General features: G+C 41.2%; 1 protein-coding gene across 6 annotated transcripts in view; it reads left to right on the top strand.

The window, feature by feature from the left end:
• The window catches only part of GSAP (gamma-secretase activating protein), a 115,748-nt gene that overhangs the window by 49,247 nt on the left and 47,082 nt on the right, over positions 1-19,419 (top strand). For all 6 annotated transcript variants that reach the window (XM_075857332.1, XM_075857333.1, XM_075857331.1 and 3 more), the window contains 9 exons: positions 29-106; positions 5,054-5,131; positions 6,670-6,762; positions 11,582-11,802; positions 12,996-13,065; positions 13,480-13,562; positions 14,871-14,924; positions 15,367-15,495; positions 16,224-16,282. In XM_075857332.1, the coding sequence (XP_075713447.1) occupies positions 29-106; positions 5,054-5,131; positions 6,670-6,762; positions 11,582-11,802; positions 12,996-13,065; positions 13,480-13,562; positions 14,871-14,924; positions 15,367-15,495; positions 16,224-16,282 (865 nt within the window). The remainder of the gene's footprint in view (positions 1-28; positions 107-5,053; positions 5,132-6,669; positions 6,763-11,581; positions 11,803-12,995; positions 13,066-13,479; positions 13,563-14,870; positions 14,925-15,366; positions 15,496-16,223; positions 16,283-19,419) is intronic.

Below are 19,419 nucleotides of genomic sequence, written 5' to 3'. Positions count from 1 at the left end.
ACATATGGCTTGTGTATTTCTCCTTTAGGTGGTTTGTGTCTCTTTTATTATCAGCCGCCAAAAGTTTTGCAAGAATTTACTTACGTAGTAGCCTTTATACATAAAGGTATTCATATTTGTATTTACTTATATAAACTTCTATATTTTGCTTGCGGTTAGTTTTACGTCTTGTGATCTACAATGTCAGTAGGCCAGAACAACATTTCTAAACACCGAATCACAAACAACATATACTCGCGTTTCTGGTGACGTTTTTGACATCAGGTTTTTTTTCCTTTAAAAAATACCTCTTCGACCAGGTTTTACGTTAAAGTTTATAGTCAAATATGAGGGCCTACATACACAGCATTTTTGGAGTCAGTGACTGTTTTCAAAAAAACGTAGCATGCTCTAGGTATGGCTTTGTTTTCCTGCCTTTTTTTTTCCCGTAGGCTCCTCTTTAAGGCTGGATTCACACAAGGTCATTATGTCCGTAATTGACGGACTTATTTCGGCCGCAAGTCCCGGACCGAACACAGTGCAGGGAGCCGGGCTCCTAGCATCATAGTTAAGTACGATGCTAGGAGTCCCTGCCTAACCGTGGAAATACTGTCCCGTACTGAAAACATGATTACAGTACGGGACACTTGTCCGGCAGCAAGGCAGGGACTCCTAGCGCCGTACATAAGTATGATGCTAGGAGCCCGGCTCCCTGCACTGTGTTCGGTCCGGGACTTGCGGCCGAAATACGTCCGTCAATTACGGACGTAATGTGCTCGTGTGCATCCAGCCTAAGGCTTCAAAAACACCTGGGAAAAAAAGCATGTACAAAAGAACACTAGAAAAAAAAAGAGCACCACGTGTTTTAATACGCTGAAGAAAAAGGTTGTGTGGGTGAAAGAGGCCATGTATTATTGAAGCAGATTTGAAGGGCCAGTGTTTCCTTGTGGTTATTTAGTATCCACCTATTCCCCGCTGTACAGACATTGACACCATTCACTTCAGTCCCTGTCCCCAATTGGGATCTCTTTCTATTTTCCCTGTCACATACACTAGAGTCAATTTCATAGTAAGCCAATCAATATGTTTTTGAAGTGTGGATTAAACCCCATGCAAGAACATAGAAACTCTATGCAGATGTTTCTTTTTAGTCAGCTTTTTGAGCCTCAAACCGCAGCACTGCAAAGCAACAGTGCAAACCCCTCTGCCACTACTCCACATACCTAAACTTGCAATGCATTTTGTGGTTTTCAATTGAAGACTGGCCTTCTATAAGTTCATGTATTCCGCTAAAAATAAACCTCACTCAAACAACAATGAACGATGTACCACAGCTACTTTGTACAAGCTCTCAATTGCACAAAAAATGGCAATTTGTTTAAAAAGCGAAAACCAACCAGGGTGTCTGACTGACTTACTAGTTTGGGAGCGAACAAATTAATACCGCTATATAGGAACGGATGCCCAAGTCAGCCCATAAAAAGGTGCTTTTATTCCTCCAGTGCCGTATGCAAATGAGCACTGAAGAGTCCTGCAATTCAGGAAGTGTCCTGCATTCTAAGCAGAAACCATGTAGAATGCAAGACATTTCCTGGTTTGCCAGCCTCTTCAGTGCTCATAAAAGCACTTATTTATGTTTCAAGATGGGCAGACTTGGGCAACATAGGTATGTTTGATACATAGTAAAGGATATAGTTTTTCCATTTGGGAGGTGAAAATGTAATGAGACTACCTTTTTAAGTAGAGGTATAAGAAGCTTTTCCCAGTTTCGTCTTCTGGGATTTGGTTGTATTTCAAGATCCCATTGACAGCTTAATGATCGGGACAATTTTGTATTTTTTATTTTTTTTTTCTCCTCTCCTTCCAAAAGCCATAACTTGTGTTTTTTTGTTTTTTTTTAAAATAATTTTTCTGTCAACGTCTGAGGGCTTATTTTTTGTGAGACGAGTTGTAGTTTTTCATGGCACGATTTATTGTACCATATAATGTACTGGGAAACTGAAAAAAATGTCTAGCGTGGTAATATGGGCAAAATAACAGCAATTTCGCCATTGTTTTTTTTTCGGTTACTTTTTTTACGGCATTCATCATGCAGTAAAAACAACATGCTAATTTGATTTTACGGGTTGATACGATTCCGGTGATACCAAATTTATATATAATATTTGTAAAAAAAAAAATACTGTGCCACTACGTACTGATAGCCATAACGAATTTTTTTTTTTTTTGCTGTTGATTAAGCGGTATGAGGGCTTATTTAGTGCGGCGTGATCGTTGGATCGCTTGCGCTGTATGCTGCAATACCAATGTATTGCAGTATTTTGTGATTTTGACAGGCTCCTTTTTAAGCCCTACCTCTGGCAGGTAGTAAAAGTCCAAGTGGGCGTGTATTATGTGCGTACATCGGGGCGTTTTTAATACTTTTACTAGCTGGGCGCTCTGAAGAGAAGTATCATCCACTTCTCTTCAGAACGCCCAGCTTCTGGCAGTGCAGACACAGCCGTGTTCTCGAGAGATCACGCTGTGTCGTCACTCACAGGTCCTGCATCGTGTCAGACGAGCGAGGACACCGGCACCAGAGGCTACAGTTGATTCTGCAGCAGCATCGGCGTTTGCAGGTAAGTCGATGTAGCTACTTACCTACAAATGCTGATGCTGCTGCAGAATCATCTGTAGCCTCTGGTGCCGGTGTCCTCACTCGTCTGACACGATGCAGGACCTGTGAGTGACGTCACAGATCTGCACTGCCAGAAGCTGGGCGTTCTGAAGAGAAGTGGATGATACTTCTCTTCAGAGCACCCAGCTAGTAAAAGTATTAAAAACGCCCCGATGTACGCACATAATACACGCCCACTTGGACTTTTACTTTTAAACACACCCACTTGGACTTTTGCAAGCCTCATTTGCATAACTACAAAAATGGTCATAACTTGGCCAAAAATGCTCGTTTTTTTTAAAATAAAAACGTTACTGTAATCTACATTGCAGCGCCGATCTGCTGCAATAGCAGATAGGGCTTGCAAAATCTGGTGACAGAGCCTCTTTAATAGGAGCACAAAGAAGGCAGGGGAAGTCGATAGCTGTTGAAGGGGCCACTCCCTCTTTTTCTAATGCTTTAGTGCCGCAGTCGCTATTGATTGCAGCCTCTAAGGGGTTAAATGGGCAGAATCAATGTGATCTTTGATTCTGCCCGTTGCAGTGAGGCCCGTGAGCATTCTTAATACTTCCCTTTTGCGTACATGTACGTGACCATGTGCTGTCACATACACTTACAAGGGGTTTTCTCATAATCCTCATTTATCAGCTATCCATAGGATAGGTGATAAATGTCTGATCGATTGGGCTCCAACCGCTGGGATTCTTGCCGCTGGGACCCTCACTGATCCCCTCACTGATCCCAAGAGCAGGAATGGAGCAGTACTCAACCAAAAAACACAATGAAAATGCAACAAACCAAAATGCTGTGTATGTAGGCTTCCCATATTTTGCCATAGACTAGTAAAAAATAATTAAATGCTGTATATGACTCTAGCGTTGCAGCTATCCTGTCACCTCAGTTCATGGGTAATACAAGACTAAATACTAAAACAAACCATTGGGGGCAGTTGCAGCCAGCCATATATTTGCTTTGAGCAAGCAGCAGTTTAGTTGATGTTTAGCATTTTATAATTCTTTTTAATTAACAACTACTTTTATTATAGGAATTTTGGAGCAGTTTTTCCCTCTGCAGGCTTTCTAATAATTATCTCAATAGATGTCAGGTGGTATTTTTATTCCTTCCACCAAAGGTTTTTTATAGCATAAATAATCTATTTAGAATTAGTAAAGAATCACTGGAATAATGATAGAGCTTTATAAAATATAACTTTTACTTCATATTGTTTAAAATAATGTGCAAAACATACACACAGGACAAATTTAAAGGCTAAAAATGTGCTCTCTTTTGTGAGAGAAAACTAACAGACATTCTGTACGTTTTATGCAGAGTAAATGCAAAGCTCCAAATATTACTGCATAAAGGAGGAGGTTTTTTCAAAGGTATATTTTGGGGTAATCCACCCCCCTACCCATTCTATAGTGTGTTCTATAACGTTACACGCCGTGACAGGCGTTTATCCCAGCATCGTGGGAACAGATGCACTTAACTTTCTTTGCCACTGCATAGGATTTATCTTTTTTCTTGCTCCAAAGCCTCTGACCATAGAGGCTAATTGGCCTAAACTCCCCTGAAGAATCTTGGCCACAAGGAAACGCGTCGGGAGAACAGCATTATCTGCCTGGACACATATAAAAGGAAAATAGGAGGTTTCCCAGTCCCCAGCTACAGGATCAAGATGGACTTGGACACACTATAGAATGGGTAGGGGGGTGGATTACCCCAAAATATACCTTTTGAAAAAACCTCCTCCTTTATGCAGTAATATTTGGAGCTTTGCATTTACTCTGCACAAAACGTACAGAATGTCAGTTTTCTCTCACAAAAGAGAGCACATTTTTAGCCTTTAAATTTGTCCTGTGTGTATGTTTTGCACATTATTTTAAACAATATGAAGTAAAAGTTATATTTTATAAAGCTCTATCATTATTCCAGTAATAATTATCTCAGTTTTCTCTGAACTAGTGGATGTAGCCTAACTGCTATCATGTCTTCTATACACTGCACACAGAGGAGAATCCTTCTCTACTATCTTTATCACATGCATAGAAACATGGAGGACATTATACTGCAATAATGTGCAGTGTATCTGTGAATCGAGCACTAGAGTGAGATATACTTATTAGAATCTGCTGCAGCATCTGCGTCTGTCTGCTGCTGCTTCCCCCTTCCCTCTCCATTGACTTCTATGGGCAGCATGTAACCAGATTTAAGCAGTGAATTGAGTGAATGATAAGTGCAGATGGCAGGGAGGGGAAGAACTGCCTGATAGGTGGAGAAAGAGGCATTTTTCGAATAATATATGTTAGAAAGTTTCTTACATATTTGCCTGTACTATTGATTTATAGAAAGTTTGTTTAAAGTTTAGTGACCATTTAAATTAAATTTACTCTTGGATTCTTTTATTTTTTTATATAGGTTGCAGTAAGACTTTTAAAGTCCGTACTACAATGACAGATCCTAAACTACTCAAGAAAGTCTCTTTCATTAACATTGGTAAGAGCTATGAAATTTTACGTTTCTTATAATCTGGTGACAGAGCCTCTTTAAGTGCCCTATCTCCTACATAATCTGATTGGCGCTGTAATGTAGATAACAGCAGTGGTTTTTATTTTGAAAAACGATCATTTTTGACCAAGTTATGAGCAATTTTAGATTTATGCTAATTAGTTTCTTAATAGGCAACTGGGCGTGTTTTTACTTATTACCAACTGGGCGTTGTACAGAGGAGTGTATGATGCTGACCAATCGGTGACCAATCAGCATCATACACTTATCATTGTTCCAGCCCAGCTTCTTTCACTACACAGCGTGACAGAGCCTCTTTAAGCAGATCATTTACTATATTTTTAATCTAGAATTTTCATTTTATTAGCATTTATTTCCAAAAATATATGATGCATTCTGAGAATGGAGATTTTCAACCTTTGTTCCTCAAAAATTATCTTGGTGTAGAAGGAGGGACTTTTTTTTTTTTTTTCATGGAGTGAGGCCATCTTTAAAAATTTGAATTTAAAAAACCCCCAAAAAAACATGTACCCCTCATTGAATACCTTGGGGTGCTTATTATGCAGATATAAGTAACATTTTACAAAGATCCTGTACCAAGATCGAAGCGTGTCTTATATCCTGCCAAAATAGTGGGGTCAAACTACTCCCTGCACCCCTAGATGAATACCGTAATGTGTAGAGTTCAAAATAGGGTCAATAATGTGGGGGTTATTGTTTTGGCAGCACAATGCCTCTACAAATGTACAATGTTGCAGGGAGCCTTTTCAAGCAAAATTAGTGTAAAGCCCCTGGGACTCCCTTCCTTTTTTTTTTTTTTAAAGGGGCTCTCTCACCACATTATAAGTGCCCTATCTCCTACATAAGGAGATGGGCGCTATAATGTAGACAGCAGTGTTTTTTTTATTTAGAAAAACTATCTATTTTTACCACGTTATTAGCGATTTTAGCTTTATGCTAATTACTTTCTTAATGGACAACTGGGCTTGGCTTTACTATTGACCAAGTGGGCGTTGTACAGAGGAGTGTATGACGCTGACCAATCAGCGTCATGCAATCCTCTCCATTCATTTAGTCAGCGCATAGGGATCCTGCTAGATCAGTATGTGCTGTCTTATATTGACACATTAACGTTACTGAAGTGTTTAGACAGTGAATAGACATTCCTTCCAGCCAGGATGCGATGTCTATTCACAATCCCAACACTTCGCGAACGTTTCTGTGGTACTTACAGCAGAGCAAGCATAATCTCGCTGTAACCGGTCATTTACAGCATGATCTCGCGAGATTACGCTTGCTCTGCTGTAAGTACCACAGAAACGTTCGCGAAGTGTTGATGGGAAAATAAAAAAAAACTTATGGCGCTTATAGTGCGAGTAGGAAAAGGTAAAAAATAAAGAAACTTAAAATTGCTGCGGCGGGAAGGGCATCCTTTTAAATTTTAATAGCCAAGCTTAGGTGTGTCTAGAATAGTTGTGTAACCATGGAAGGGTTTTGTTTGTCTTAAATCCAATTTTCTCGTTCAGACAGTTATGTTGCAGTTTACTTGCCTGACCAGTTTCTACATTTGGTAAACGTGAGACATCCAGAGTTGATGTGTTATAATTTATTTTTAGCAGGTAAGTGCCTAATTCAATACACAAATAATGCTGAGGTGTTGTATCAGGGCAGACATTGATGACATATCACTAGGATATGCGAGCATTGTTTGATCGGCAGGTGTCACACTTCTATGACCCTTGCGGATCACTAGAATAAAGTGGCAGCAGCTCTATAAGGGTCAGTTCACATGTTGCGTAAATACTCGTTTTTTTCTGCAACGAAATTCGTTGTGGAAAATCCGCAGCATTATACAGTAGCAGCAAAGTGGATGAGATAAAGCAAACCTCATCCACACGCTGTGCAAATACTGAGCATAAAAACGTTTAGAAATTGACCTGCGGTGCAGAATTTTATTCCGCAGCATGTCAATTGTATTTGCGTAAACGCTGCTTATATGTTGCGGGTTTTCCCCATTGAACTCAATGGGAGGTAAAACCCGCAACAAATAGAAGTTGTTGCGGTTTTTTGCAGAAAACACAACACAGAAAATAAACAAAAACTCATACTTACACAAAAGTCTGTTCTCCTCCCTCTAGCGCGGCCTTCTGGGATTACGCTTCATCCCATGTGACCCCCCACTGCAGCCAATCACCGGCTGCAGCAGTCTCCTGGGATGAAACGTCATACCAGGAGGTCGGCCTACTAGCAGGCTAGTAAGTACTGCAGTTTTCCGCAGCGGGCATTCCGGGCGAAAAGCTGCACCACAGTTTGTGCTTTTTTGCCTGGAATTCCCTATTATGCAGCGTATCCGCCCTGTGTGAACACAGCCTGAGGGAGGATTTACACGAGCGTGTAATACGTCCGTGCAAGGCGCGTGATTTTCCCGCGCGTCGCACGGACCTATGTTCGTCTATGGGGCCGTGCAGACAGTCCGTGATTTTTACGCAGCGTGTGTCCGCTGCGTGAAACGCACGACATGTCCTATATTTCTGCGCTGTTCGCGCATCACGCACCCATTGAAGTCAATGGGTGCGTGAAAATCACGCGCACCACACGCAAGCACTTCCGTGGGACACGCGTGATTCGCGCAACAGCAGTAAGAAGTATGATTGAAAACAGAAAAGCACCATGTGCTTTTCTGTTTACAAACATACAAACCGAGTGTCATCATGATGACGACTGCGCAAAAATCACGCAGCCGCACATCCTATGTGATGACACACACAGCTGTTAAGTGCCTTTTGCGAGTGCAAAATGCCACGTTTTTTTCGCACGCAAAACGCACACGCTCGTGTGAATCCAGCCTAAAAGTCACTTCATCTCCTGTCTGCTCCACTTGACTCTGCTTGGCTTATCTTATTACTACAGAATTAACCATACTGGAGAACTCCTTAATTGGTCCTTTCCTGTCAAACTTTGACAATGATTGTTCAGGGTATTTTACTTGAACATTTTATACTTTCTTTAGAAGACTTTTCTGATCAAGAAGAAATCGCATTTCACCTAAAGTTAGAGAGCCGGACTGCAACGAGAATATGTGTGGGTTTTTGTGTAACATGCAAGACAACCACTGGGTTTACTACTAGAAAAAGTTTATACGGAATGTGAAACGCTACGAGTCTATAGTTTGAGCACTTCCAGATCTGAAGTGCTTCCAGTGGGAGAGTAAATATTTAATTTCTAAACCTGGAAGCAGATGCTGTATAAATAATATCTTTCAGGAAATATGTTGTGTGTGATTTAAGGAGGACCGGTCACCTCTTCTGATAGGTCTGCTTGGGTAAATACTTGTATTCCATTCCACATGCAATAACCATTCTGGGGCATCTTTTCTTAGAACTCTTTGTGCCATGCCTCTGTCATTCCTCCTGAAAATGGATGAATAAGGGTATGTTCACACGCACTATTTACGCCTGGAATTACGGCCGAAAATACGGCTTGAAAGCGTCGGCAAACATCTGCCCATTCAGATGCTGTCAAAATACGGTGCGTAAAAAGATGCCCGCGTCAAAGAAGTGCATGTCACTTCTTGGGATGTAATTGGAGCCGTTTTCTATTGACTACATAGAAAAACCGCTCCAATTACGTCCGTAATGGACGCTGCGAAAAACGCCTGCACTTGCCATTACGTCAGAAATTCAGGAGCTGTTTTCTCCTGAAAACAGCTCCGTAATTTCAGCCGTAACGGACGTGCACGTGTGAACATACCCTAAATTGTCTGGTATTACTAGTCTACTTGTCAAAGGGGAATGTCCCTACAAACACTTGTGTAAGGACAAGAAGAATGGTAACACTGGTTGTTGTTTTTCCTGGAATTGTATAAATAAACCGAGGAATATCGTAACATGACATGAGGAAAACAACTATTCACAAAAACAGACATGTCAGCAGAGCCAATGGGTGATCTTTAGGGTATGTTTACACTGAAAATTCCATCTGAAAATAAAAAACGCAGTGAAATACGCTTTCTCTGCGTCCCATTGATGTCAATGGGAGGTCAGAGACCTAAACGCCCGAAGATAGGGCATGTGGTTTCTTTTTCCCGCGAGACTGTTTTTCCGCTCGCAGGAAAAAAACCGCCTCTGCCTCCAATTGAAATCAATGGGAGGCATTTCCAGACGTTTTTTTTATGCGTTTTCCGACGCAGTTTCCACTTAAAAAAAACGTGTCAAACAGCTCCGTGTGAACGGGCCCTTAATAAAGTAGGAAATGTTTTAATTTTGTTTTTTTTTAAATAAAACCGTTTTTATTCTAGTGTCTGACCATTAAAGCGACCCTTCAGTCCAAAAAAATAAAATTGACTATACATTGGGAATGTATAGTCCACTTACAGTGAAGGAAATAAGTATTTGATCCCTTGCTGATTTTGTAAGTTTGCCCACTGTCAAAGACATGAACAGTCTGGAATTTTTAGGCTAGGTTAATTTTACCAGTGAGAGATGGATTATATATAAAAAAAAAAAACAGAAAATCACATTGTCAAAATTATTTATTTGCATTGTGCACAGAGAAATAAGTATTTGATCCCTTTGGCAAACAAGACTTCATACTTGGTGGCAAAACCCTTGTTGGCAAGCACAGCAGTCAGACATTTTTTGTAGTTGATGATGAGGTTTGCACACATGTTAGATGGAATTTTGGCCCACTCCTCTTTGCAGATCATCTGTAAATCATTAAGATTTCGAGGCTGTCGCTTGGCAACTCGGATCTTCAGCTCCCTCCATAAGTTTTCGATGGGGTTAAGGTCTGGAGACTGGCTAGGCTTCTTTTTGAGCCACTCCTTTGTTGCCTTGGCTGTATTTTTCGGGTCATTGTCGTGCTGGAAGACCCAGCCACGAGCCATTTTTAATGTCCTGGTGGAGGGAAGGAGGTTGTCACTCAGGATTTGACGGTACATGGCTCAATCCATTCTCCCATTGATACGGTGAAGTAGTCCTGTGCCCTTAGCAAAGAAACACCCCCAAAACATAATGTTTCCACCTCAATGCTTGACAGTGGGGACGGTGTTCTTTGGGTCATAGGCAGCATTTCTCTTCCTCCAAACACGGCGAGTTGAGCTAATGCCAAAGAGCTCAATTTTAGTCTCATCTGACCACAGCACCTTCTCCCAATCACTCTCAGAATCATCCAGATGCTCATTTGCAAACTTCAGACGGGCCTGTACATGTGCCTTCTTGAGCAGGGGGACCTTGCGGGCACTGCAGGATTTTAATCCATTACGGCGTAATGTGTTACCAATGGTTTTCTTGGTGACTGTGGTCCCAGCTGCCTTGAGATCATTAACAAGTTCCAACCGTGTAGTTTTCGGCTGAGCTCTCACCTTCCTCAGGATCAAGGATACCCCACGAGGTGAGATTTTGCATGGAGCCCCACATCGATGTCGATTGACAGTCATTTTGTATGTCTTCCATTTTCTTACTATTGCACCAACAGTTGTCTCCTTCACACCCAGCGTCTTACTTATGGTTTTGTAGCCCATTCCAGCCTTGTGCAGGTCTATGATCTTGTCCCTGACATCCTTAGAAAGCTCTTTGGTCTTGCCCATGTTGTAGAGGTTAGAGTCAGACTGATTAATTGAGTCTGTGGACAGGAGTCTTTTATACAGGTGACCATGTAAGACAGCTGTCTTTAATGCAGGCACCAAGTTGATTTGGAGCGTGTAACTGGTCTGGAGGAGGCTGAACTCTTAATGGTTGGTAGGGGATCAAATACTTATTTCTCTGTGCACAATGCAAATAAATATATATAATTTTGACAATGTGATTTTCTGTTTTTTTTATATATATATATATATATAATCTATCTCTCACTGGTAAAGTTAACCTAGCCTAAAAATTCTAGACTGTTCATGTCTTTGACAGTGGTCAAACTTACAAAATCAGCAAGGGATCAAATACTTATTTCCTTCACTGTACATGTTGCCTCACTCCTGGTTGAGCTGGCCTCTATTCCTGCGTTCTGGTCCCCTGTTCTCCACTCTCCTAGATGGCCACCGCAGTCTTTGACTTCCTTTTGGAAATCTCCGACACGCCACCACCCCCTCCACTGCTTGCCGATGGATGAGTGCTGATTACGTTGGCATTGCTGGACACAGTGCAGCTTTCATCAGCATTCCATCAGAGGGCAGCGAAAGGGGCGAGGGGCTTCTGTCAGACTTTCTAAAAAAAACTCTCCATAGGAAAGTCTGAGGCTGTGGAGGCCATTTTAGAGAACAGGGGACCGGAAAACAGGAACGGCAGCCAGATCATTCAGGAGCGGGGCAGAGGGTAAGCAGACTATACCTTTCCAATGTATAGTCACTTTATTTTTTTTGGACTGGAGGGTCCTATTAAGTGCTCATTTACAATTTATTTTTAGTATTATGTGAAGTAGTGAAACATAATTCTTTTTCTCTAGCCGAGGATGCCAGAATTAGTGGCATGTGCTGCGATTGTCCTTTGCAGACGGTACTGAAGACTCATGTAATAGAATGTTGCACCGGAATTCTGTTCTCAGTGTCTATACACCAAGCACAGCTTCTAAAACTCCTGACCGAAAGTAGACAGGACTGTAAGCGCTTGGCTGTTCTACACTGCTTCTTGTTACATCTGGACCTTCAGCCACACCAGGAGACTCAAGTAATACTTCGAAAAAGATGTTTAATATGCTTTGTTTTATTTATCTCTCTATCCACTAGATTCATGTCCAATATTTTTGCTTCAGTATTTGTAAGCCCAAACTATGAGTGGAACCTACGCCGAGAAAGTATATTGGAAAGATGTGTACCTCTTCCATGTTATGGACCCACTGCTGGTTTTAGCTTAGGCCCCATTCACATCACGTTTTAGCTTTCCGTTGGATGTATACGTCGGGAAGACTCCCGACGTATACATTTGACGAAAGGCCCAAACATAACACACTATATGGCATGCAGTGTGATATGTCGTCTGGGCACTAGCCCTTGGAAAACTCCTGGAGTCACTGTGAATATATGGTCGGTGACTTCCAGGAGTTTTTTCAGGGACGTGTTATCTACTAGTGACCTGCCCGGGGACTCCAGCGGTGTGGAAACTCTTGACTTCACTGTCCATATATGCACAGTGACTTTGGGAGCTTTGAAAAGAAGAAGTCCCCGGCCAGAGCTTCTGCAACACTCTGGCTGGACATACCAGCTGTGGAATAGCTTGTGACATCACTGTCTATATATGGACAGTGATGTTGGGAGCTCCCCGAGGAATATGTTTAATGTAGAACTGTGATAGATGCCATACAGTGGCATCAGTCACCCATAGGTTCCTATTTAAAAAAAACATATACCGTGTGGTATATGGTTAATTTGTGGGATCCCTCAGGATGGAATAGCATAAGGTATATCGATGTACACCACCCTGACACAGACCAGGCTTTGTCTGGAAAATGGAACCACACATGCAGTTTTAAATGTGCTTCTTTAATTTTTTTTGTTTGTTTTCTCTGCCTAAACTGAGGTTTGATCCAAAAAGAGAAGTCTTTCCTTTTGTATACCTTTCCCACCGACGGATCAACTCTTGGATTTGGTGCAGTTTCTGAAGTTTGTTTTTAGCCAAACTGGCCTATGTGCACAAGGCCGTATGAGGCCAGTCTAGTTACAAAGACACTTCTACAGTGTTGACTTTGTCATTAAAGCCATTACATGCAATAGTTCAATGTTCCCTGGTTGTCAACAGTAAATATTGGTATGGGTTTATAAGCCAGGATTCAATTTAGTGCACTGGTTTTTCGTCTTCATTTGTGAAGCCCCCTCCCCCTCGTATTCTGTCTCTCTAAACATGTGACGCTTTTTGTTTTCCAGCTCATTGAATGGATCTGTGACAATCTGTCAACTTGTCCCATGTTTGACCCGATACAGGAGTTCATCATTGGTAATTTATTTAGTGTTTATAAATAGTATTAACTTGTTCCCTTACCTTGATATTGTAGGATATTAGAAAGAACATTGTGGGACCGATTTTTGTATGAATATTTGCTAAAAGAGAGGGCTGCAAAGATCTCGTCTAAAGAATTGACACATTTTGTGGAAAGGTTGATATTGCCACGACATTTTATATTACTGTGTAAGACATTTTATTTCGTCACTAGCCATGTTTCATACCTGTACTGACAGTTGTCATGGTATTAGTGGTAGTCCACTCAAATGATCTTTTGCGTTCCCAACACAGTATGAACCTATTCAGTTTGCTGTATTTTACTGTTGCAATACAAAAAAAAAGTTCTAATATATAATGCACAAATATATACGCTTATAAGGCCTAAACTTAATTCATATTGCACTTTAGCTTCCTTGCATAGGCACCTGAGCTTGGAAACTGTGTACCTGGATAAACTGCTCCCTTACACCTCAGTGCCTTTCTGGAGTCAGGTAAGATGACATGAGTGTGGATGGGATACTCATCAATCTTGCATAAAACCATTTATCTTTGATATAATCAGTAGTGTATGAAGAATCTATTACATGTCTGGAACATTTACTGTATTGTCTACCTGCTGCTACCATTGTGCTAGCATAGAGTAGAATCAGGGGCGGACATATAACCTGTTCAGCTGCACATGGGCCCAGGGGGGTGAGGGCCTCACTCCTGCCATAGAGGGGGTTAAAAACAAATATTCTGCTTCTCTTGTTCCATCTCCATGCTTACAGTCTCTGTGCCACTACATCATTCAAGTCAATCGCTGACTCGCACTCTGTCACTTCACTGTCTGAGCTGCCCTGTGATTGGCTGATGATGCAATATTTGTGTGTCTGAACAGTCTACAGCCACAGTTGGCGTTGCAAGAGGGTGTCCTCCGGCCTTCACAAGGAGTTAACCCTATCGTTACGCCCTACACCTCCAGGGATGTTATCAATAACCTCTTTGCCGCACTAATCCACCAGGGATGTCCCCTATCGCTGCAGGGAAAATTAAGACTATCTGGTCATTTTCCCGAGGGACGGGAGACCTACACTAACTGCATGCTGCGCTGTTCTTTCTGTCAAAACGATGGACCCTATTGTAAATCATCGTAGTCTGATTGATGCCGGTGGTATCCATCGTACAATGGATCTGGTCATGCGCTGTAGCTTAGGTTATATGCTGAAGCCATGACACCGGTTTGAATGGAGCTTTAGTTGTGGTTTTGAACAGGAGCCCTCCGTTTGTGTGCGCACCGAAGTAGAAACCCCTTTGGTTGTGTTATCTCTTTCGACACTGAGAAAATTGTTACATTTTCCCTATACTCACACGGCCGGGTGTCAAATCGGCCGTGAAAAATGTTAGTTTTTCACGCCAATTTGCACCAGTGCGGGACCTGTTTTCACAGATCCCTCATAGACTTGAGTCTATTGAGGAATCTTGGAACACGATTAAAAATAGGACATGGCCTATTTTTCCTGGGTCGTTCACACGGTCTGTTAAAAAAAACAAAAACAAAAAACCACAAACGGCCGTGTGAATATCCCCATAAATATGCATTCATTTTAGTACAGCCGTGACAGCCGTTAAAAAAAACGTCTGTCATGCGGCCGACATCCCCTGTCGTCTGAATAAGCCCTTATGGCTGTCTGACTTAAAAACCTTTGTTTATTCACCCACCATATGTGTATGTGTATGTGTGTGTGTGTGTATGTATATATATGTATATATATATATATATATATATACTAACATCATTTTCACCTGTTCACTTTAAGGATATAGATGGCGTGTCTTGTACAACCGACATAACGGATATGCCAATTCTGAAGGTAAGTTCATTGTGCCCAGTGTCCTTACCTGGTCACTCTCTGACCCTATGTCTAATTGTTCACATAGAGAGTAATTCTGATAGTCTACCAGATTTGTCGACCTGATCGTGTGTGTTTTTGTTTTTTTAAAATTTTGTTTTTGAGTGGCTAAGTAGCTATTTAGGCATAGTTAGAAGGAATGCCCTTCATACACAAGGCCATGTTACGAATCCATGTTACTGTTTTGCTTTGTGCCTTTTTGTTTTGTATTTTATATTCACAGTAATATAACGTTTGTAGTGTGATAGAATATAGAAAATGAAGCTTTACTAATGACATCCTGTAAGGGCAACTGTATTTGGGATCACTTTATACAATGCATCAGACCTTTTTGTGTTTTTTAGATTTCGGTTGCCTTTCAGTCTTGTTTTTTCATTTATCACCTCAAGTTGTTTTTGAACAGATTGGAACATTTAAAGGATTTTGGGAAAAATTTCATTCTGAACTGGAATACATGAAGCAGGCCCAGCAACGGTTTCTTTACAGTAACCACATACAGAGAAGGGATTGGTGCAGACTGATCTCTGAAGTGGTAAGTGGTATGGGTTTAAGTTGGCCATAAACATTAGATGTATGTCTGCCTGACCTGTCGATTTTGGAAGGGCAGCTCAATCCTCTAATGTTTATTGCGGCATACCGCCCCCCCCCCCCCCCAATGGCAGATGTCGGAGGAGAGCAGATCGGGCTGTTGAATCTAAACATGCCTGATCCTTTTGTTCATAAGGAGATAAGCCGCTGCCAGAGGAGTCTGGCAGCGGCTTTCTTCCTATTGTTAACACGTGCTTGGCCGAGTCTACCGTGAATTTGTATGGGGGGTCATTAAGAATAGCTAGTATGGCCAGCTTTACATTTGTATTTAATTAGATATCTTGGGATCATTTATACTTCACAATGAACAAGTCTCATAAGGTGGTTCTACACGGGCAGGTATCGTCCATGTTTAATCACCTTTTAACGAGTTCCGATTGACAATACTGCTTGTCGATAGGCAAGAAGTAATGCTCCGTTTTAATGGAGCAAGCGAGTGACTATCATTTTCCCAAATGTATCAGTTTACCAGGAACGATCTCTAAACAATCAGCATACAGGTTTTAGGCTATGGCTACACAGTCACTGTCCCCTGACTAGCAGCTTAGATGGGGGGTGGGGGTTTGTAACTCCGGACCTTTCTATATTCATAATGACATTCAATTCTGATTAACTTATAACCGCAATTAACCACTTGAAACGGTTGTAACTTTTCAAATGTTATTTTACTAGGATACCATAGAGAAGAGAAATGACGTTTATCAACGAAGTATACTTGAGAATGCTAAGAAGTAAGTACAAGAGTGTTTCACATATACCATAATTGATTCTTTATGAAATAAAAGATTACATTACAGCTGTTATTTAGCCATGTTTCATTAACCCTTTCCCGACATTTGATATAACTGTACTTCATAGTCTCGAAGGGTTTCCACAAATTACCGTGCAGTTATGGCACAGCAGGAAACTAATCGTATTTAATCAAACAGTGACAGATTAAAGATGGCCACTGTCCCTGACAGCAGGCTGAATTTACTCATTGCCCAGAGGGCCATCAAGGCCCCCCACATCAATGATTGCTGCAATGGCAACTTTTTTAAGCCAAACTCAAATAGTTGTCACAGGACACAGTTGTGCATATGACAGCACCAGTCATCCCCATGTATTTTTCATTTCTTCTTTTACTTTTTTTTATAATCTTTAACTTTTTTATACACATGTAAAAGCACAACACATCTCTGTGTGAAAAATAAAAATGACCCAAAGAGTCTATTCGGCCGAGGCATATTGCCTCCAGGCCTCTGACGCGGATACGGGTAGCGAGGGAGAAGAGGAATATGCCCTATTCCTCTTGTCGTCCTCATTCAGTGATAAGGAACCTCTGCAAAGGCACCCCAGGACAACAGCTAAGGCAACCCCCACTGGTAAGTGATCCTATGTGGACCCCACCCTCAGAATTATGAGCCTCTGATTCCTGGGCTGCTCAGTAATTCTTTTGAGACTGCAGCCCTCACAAAAATGGACTATATAAAGGTATTTTTCTCTGAGATTTCATACATTTATTGGTGACTCAAACTAATATGCCCAGCGTTTTGTTTTTTTTGTCCAGGACCCCACATCACACTGATATTTTGTACAACACCCTAATTTACCGCATGGCCATGACCCGATTTTTTTATTTGATTTTTTTACGTTTTTGCATTACAATGAAAGTGGCTGTCCCGAGATGACCCCACATTTAAGTCTATTTGAAATCAGGCCAGACCTTGATAATTTACGCAATAAGTTTACCCAAGCTTACGCCCTCAAAGTACGTTTCCATAAACTGGGCCCTGATCCATTTTAAAGGAAGGCTAAAATTACGTGAATACCTGCACAGTGAGAGGGCAATGTATGGAATTAAAATGTACAAGCTGTGTGAGTGTACCTAAGGGTACACCAACTGAAAAGAAAGGACTCTGGGATTTAGCCCCCTGAATTCCTCCTCCTTCCTGGGATTTAGTGGGAAAATAGTGTGGGATTTGGTGCAGCCACTGATGGACCAGAGTTATCACCTGCTACGTGATAACATTTATACCAGCATCTCATTCTTTTTAACCCTTTCCTGCCTTTGCCATTTTTTGGGTTTTCACTTTCATATTTTCCTCTCCACATTCCAAAATCCTTAACTTTTTATTTTTCCATCAATATTGCTGTATGAGTGCTTGTTTTTTGCAGGACGAGTTGTAGATTTTCATGGCACCATTTATTATAACCTATACTAGTCCTTCTCAATGAATTAGAATATCATCATCAAGTTAATTTATTTCGAAGGGGTGAGAGAGGGAGCTGGCTTCGCCTCCGTCGATGGCTGACTGGTCGAAAGCATTTACCTTGTGTCATAAATTCTCTATCTCTTGTAAAGCCCAGGAAACTAAGTACAAGATATTATCGAGGTGGTATAGGGTCCCGGCGTTGCTCCACTCCTTTAATCCAGCGGTACCAGATGAATGTTGGCAGTGCAGCAGAGCAGGTGGTACTATGTTGCACATTTGGTCGGGATGCCCATTAATACACACATTCTGGTCTACAGTAGTGGACCTGACTCACAAGATCACAGGTCAGGTGCTTCCCAATACTCCGGAGGTGTTGCTTCTCTCCATGCTCCCTGGTGCAATCAAAAGATATACGATTTAGTTTCCTGCTGATCGCAGCTCGCATTGTTATCCCACGTATTTAGAAGACCAGTAGCGTGCCTACGATTACTGACTGGTTTCAGGAGCTACTACATCTGCAGAGAATGGCGGAGGCAACACAAGCCCATCATATGACTTCAGGGAATGTGAGGTTGGTTTGGCAGGAGTGGAGAGCGTTCTGTGAGTCGGATGATTATATGCTGTATGCATAGGTTCCATAGGGTGGGGAGGGTGGGTCTACCTGCAGTTGGAGTTAAGAGTCCGTTAGCTTCGAGCAGAGGGAGTGCATGCCCTGTACTGATAGGGACATTGCTGTGCTTTGGGGGGGGGGGGGGTGATTTTTCAGATCCGTCAGAAGTTCTCTTGGTCTGTTTACATTTTTTATCCTCTCTCCTACACAGGCTATATATGTGTGTGTGTGTGTATGTGTGTGTGTGTATATATATATATATATATATATATATATATATAGGTGTTGGGAGATGCGTAGTGGTTTTGGTTCTGGTCGCTGTGGTGCCCACGGTACTGCTAGTATTGCTCATTCTGTATTGACATGTATATGCTTTCTAATATTCATGTTTTCTGTTTACAATATAACTTTGTCTTCTGCTAGATCAGGGGACTGCTGTGCATTGTGTTTTGAAACTTTGTATGCATAATAACATTTTATTATTTTGTATTGCTATACATGTATGCTTTCTGCGAATATTTTATGTTCTTGCTGTATAATGATTCAGTAGAAAATAAAAATAAAAGAATGTAAAAAAAAATTATAATTATAGTTAATTTATTTCAGTAATTCAATTCATAAGGTGAAACATATATTATATAGATTTATTAAACACAGTGATCTATTTCCAGCATTTTTTTTCTTTTAATGTTTATGGGTAACGGTTAATGAAAACCCAAAATTTAGTCTCTCAGAAAATTAGAATATTGGGTAAAAGTTTAAGATTTTAGACTCCTGGTGTCACACTCTAATCAGCTACTCAACACAAAACACCTGCAAAGGTTTCCTTTGCCTTTAAAGAGGCTCTGTCACCAGATTTTGCAACCCCTATCTGCTATTGCAGCAGATCGGCGCTGCAATGTAGATTACAGTAACGTTTTTATTTTTTTTAAACGAGCATTTTTGGCCAAGTTATGACCATTTTTGTAGTTATGCAAATGAGGCTTGCAAAAGTCCAAGTGGGTGTGTCTAAAAGTAAAAGTCCAAGTGGGCGTGTATTAGGTGCGTACATCGGGGCTTTTTT

The sequence above is a fragment of the Rhinoderma darwinii genome, chromosome 3, assembly GCF_050947455.1.
Source record: "Rhinoderma darwinii isolate aRhiDar2 chromosome 3, aRhiDar2.hap1, whole genome shotgun sequence".
Classification (NCBI taxonomy): domain Eukaryota; kingdom Metazoa; phylum Chordata; class Amphibia; order Anura; family Rhinodermatidae; genus Rhinoderma; species Rhinoderma darwinii.
This window is presented reverse-complemented; position numbering and strand designations above follow the sequence as displayed.